A 2,258-nucleotide genomic window follows, 5' to 3' on the forward strand; every position below is an offset into this window, starting at 1 on the left:
CCCAGCACGGGCCCCAGGCCTGCAAGTCAGGAGATGCGCTGTCCAGCACGGGCTCCAGGCTGCAGGTCAGGAGATGGCGCTGTCCCCAGCACGGGCCCCAGGCCTGCAGGTCAGGGGCCTCCCCCCAGGACCTCCCCGTGGAGGGCGTATTCACTGGGAGGTGGCGCTGGCTTAGGACACCTCCAGTCTTGTTATTTTGAGACACATTTTGGTCTTCTCGGTTGAGGTTCAGAAAGCCACCCTGGACGGTGTACCTCCTTTCATGGCGCAAATTAAGCCATTCAGGCCTTTCTGGGAGCTGCTCTCCAAGCCAAGTGAGCGGACAGGCCCCCCGGGGTGGGGGGGGGGAGGGCGCAGCGCAGGCCATGGCCTGGAGTGGAGAGGAAGCATGACCTTTTCGGGGACCCACATGTAGTTCCTGAGGCGGGGTCCCCGAGTGGTGACAAGAGCCACGCCTGCAGAGGCTGCGCATCCTAAACGTGGAAGTTGTCAGTGGGGTGTGACCCCCAGCCGGGGCAGGGTCGAGAGCAGAACGATGGAGCAGACAGGTTGCTCTGGCTGCTTGTGTGGGTGGGGCCAGAGAGTCGAGTTTTTCTTCAGGGGTGGGGTTGCTGCTCTTGAGGCCCTAAAGTCTTGCCCCTAAACCTCCAGTGGCCCTCAGCCCCCAGCGGAGCCCTCCCTGCCAGAGCAGCGAGTAACTGTCTCCCCCTTGCAGGCCAGTGTGACTTCGGCCCCAACTGCAGATTTTCCCACATGTCCGAGCGAGACCTGCAGGAGCTAAGTATCCAGGTGGAGGGTGCGTTTTGGTCGGGACCAGGGATGGGGTGGGGGGGGCTGCTGGGGGGAGAGTGTAAGAGCTGAGGCTGGAGTGTAAGAGCTGAGAGAGCTGAGGCTGGGGGAGCTACCTGTCCCCCCTCACTTCCCCATCTCTTATGGTCACCGTGTGGGGTAGTCTGAGGGCTGCTGGGGCGATGGGGTGGGTGTCAGAAACTGACACCTAGTGGAGACAGCGATGAGAGGGGGGGGGCCGGGAGCAGAGGCGCGCCCCCACTGCTTCTGCTACACCCCTGGTGCCCTTGGCGCACGGCTTAATCTCAGAGGCAGTGTCTTGGCCACTTTCGAGATGGAGGGAGCCGACGCACGCGCAGTGCTGGCCAGGCCTGGCCCAGAGGAAGCGCTGGTCCACAGGGTGGCATTTTCCTCCGGCCCCAGGCTCATCCCAAACCGCCCCAAGACTCTGACCCATCTCACCCCCAGCTTGTTTGAACTCCACCCGTTGCTCGGTCTTCACTCTGAGCAAAGGCGTTTATAGGACATTTTATGAGAAGAGCAGTCAGGCACCTGCCGAGCCGAGACCCACCCGCTCTGCCCTGCGCTGCGCCCCACGGCCACCCACACCCGGGGTTGGACTCCTCCTGAGGCCCAGGCTCCCTGCAGGCGTTACCCTGTGTCCAGCTCCAGCAGGCTTGGGGGGCAGGCAATGCTCTATCTCCATTCGATGGGGAAGCAGAGTGAGCCCTCCCCGAGGGCTCCCCGCCCTGGACCACCATGCCTCAGAGCCCATTATCTCTGTGGAGTGGCTTCATGGGACAGTGGCCTGGCCTGGGCCAAGGACGCCTGGCTGGGAGTCTAGGGGATGAGGCCTTCCCTGGCTGGGCCTGGGAGGGGGCGGCGCGGTGGGGACAGGCCCGCGGCCGCTCCTGGCTCCCTGCCTGCGCTCTCTCAGGAAGGGTCCGGCTGTTGTGGGAGGCTGGGGTCTAGGTGGGGGTGAACCTGCCCCTCACTTGCCTCTGTCTCCCCATTCCCACAGAGGAGCGGCGGGCCAGGGAGTGGCCTCTGGACATCGCTGACCTCCCCGAGGGCCATCTGGAGGACTGGCTGGAGGAGAGAGCCAAGCGGCTGAGCTCGGCCCCGAGCAGCAGGTACAGGCCCCCTGCGTGCCCTCCTCCCGTGTCCTCCGGGGGCAGAACCCCAGCCAGCCCGCCCTGGCCTGGAGCTGAGCAATCTCCATGAAGTGCCCAGGCCTCGGCACTGGACAGGGACTCCTGCTCCCCCGGCAGAGCTCCCCAAGGGCTCCCCGCCCTGGACCTCCATGCCTCAGACCCAGTTACCTCGGCAGAGATGCTTCACGGGACAGCGGCCTGGCCTGGGCCTAGGACTCCTGGCTGGGCAGTCTAGGAGATGAGGCCTTCCCTCGGCACGGCCATGCCCTCTCCGTGTTCCCATCTAGAGAGTTCGTTAGGCTATTTTACAATTGA

At 64.6% G+C, this 2,258-nt stretch overlaps 1 protein-coding gene across 1 annotated transcript in view; it reads left to right on the plus strand.

The window, feature by feature from the left end:
* The window catches only part of ZMAT5 (zinc finger matrin-type 5), an 18,551-nt gene that overhangs the window by 12,952 nt on the left and 3,341 nt on the right, over positions 1-2,258 (plus strand). Inside the window, exons 5-6 of the mRNA XM_023762966.1 lie at positions 652-796; positions 1,811-1,922. Coding sequence (XP_023618734.1) covers positions 652-796; positions 1,811-1,922 — 257 coding nt within the window. The remainder of the gene's footprint in view (positions 1-651; positions 797-1,810; positions 1,923-2,258) is intronic.

The sequence above is a fragment of the Myotis lucifugus genome, unplaced genomic scaffold, assembly GCF_000147115.1.
Source record: "Myotis lucifugus unplaced genomic scaffold, Myoluc2.0 scaffold_269, whole genome shotgun sequence".
Lineage (NCBI taxonomy): Eukaryota > Metazoa > Chordata > Mammalia > Chiroptera > Vespertilionidae > Myotis > Myotis lucifugus.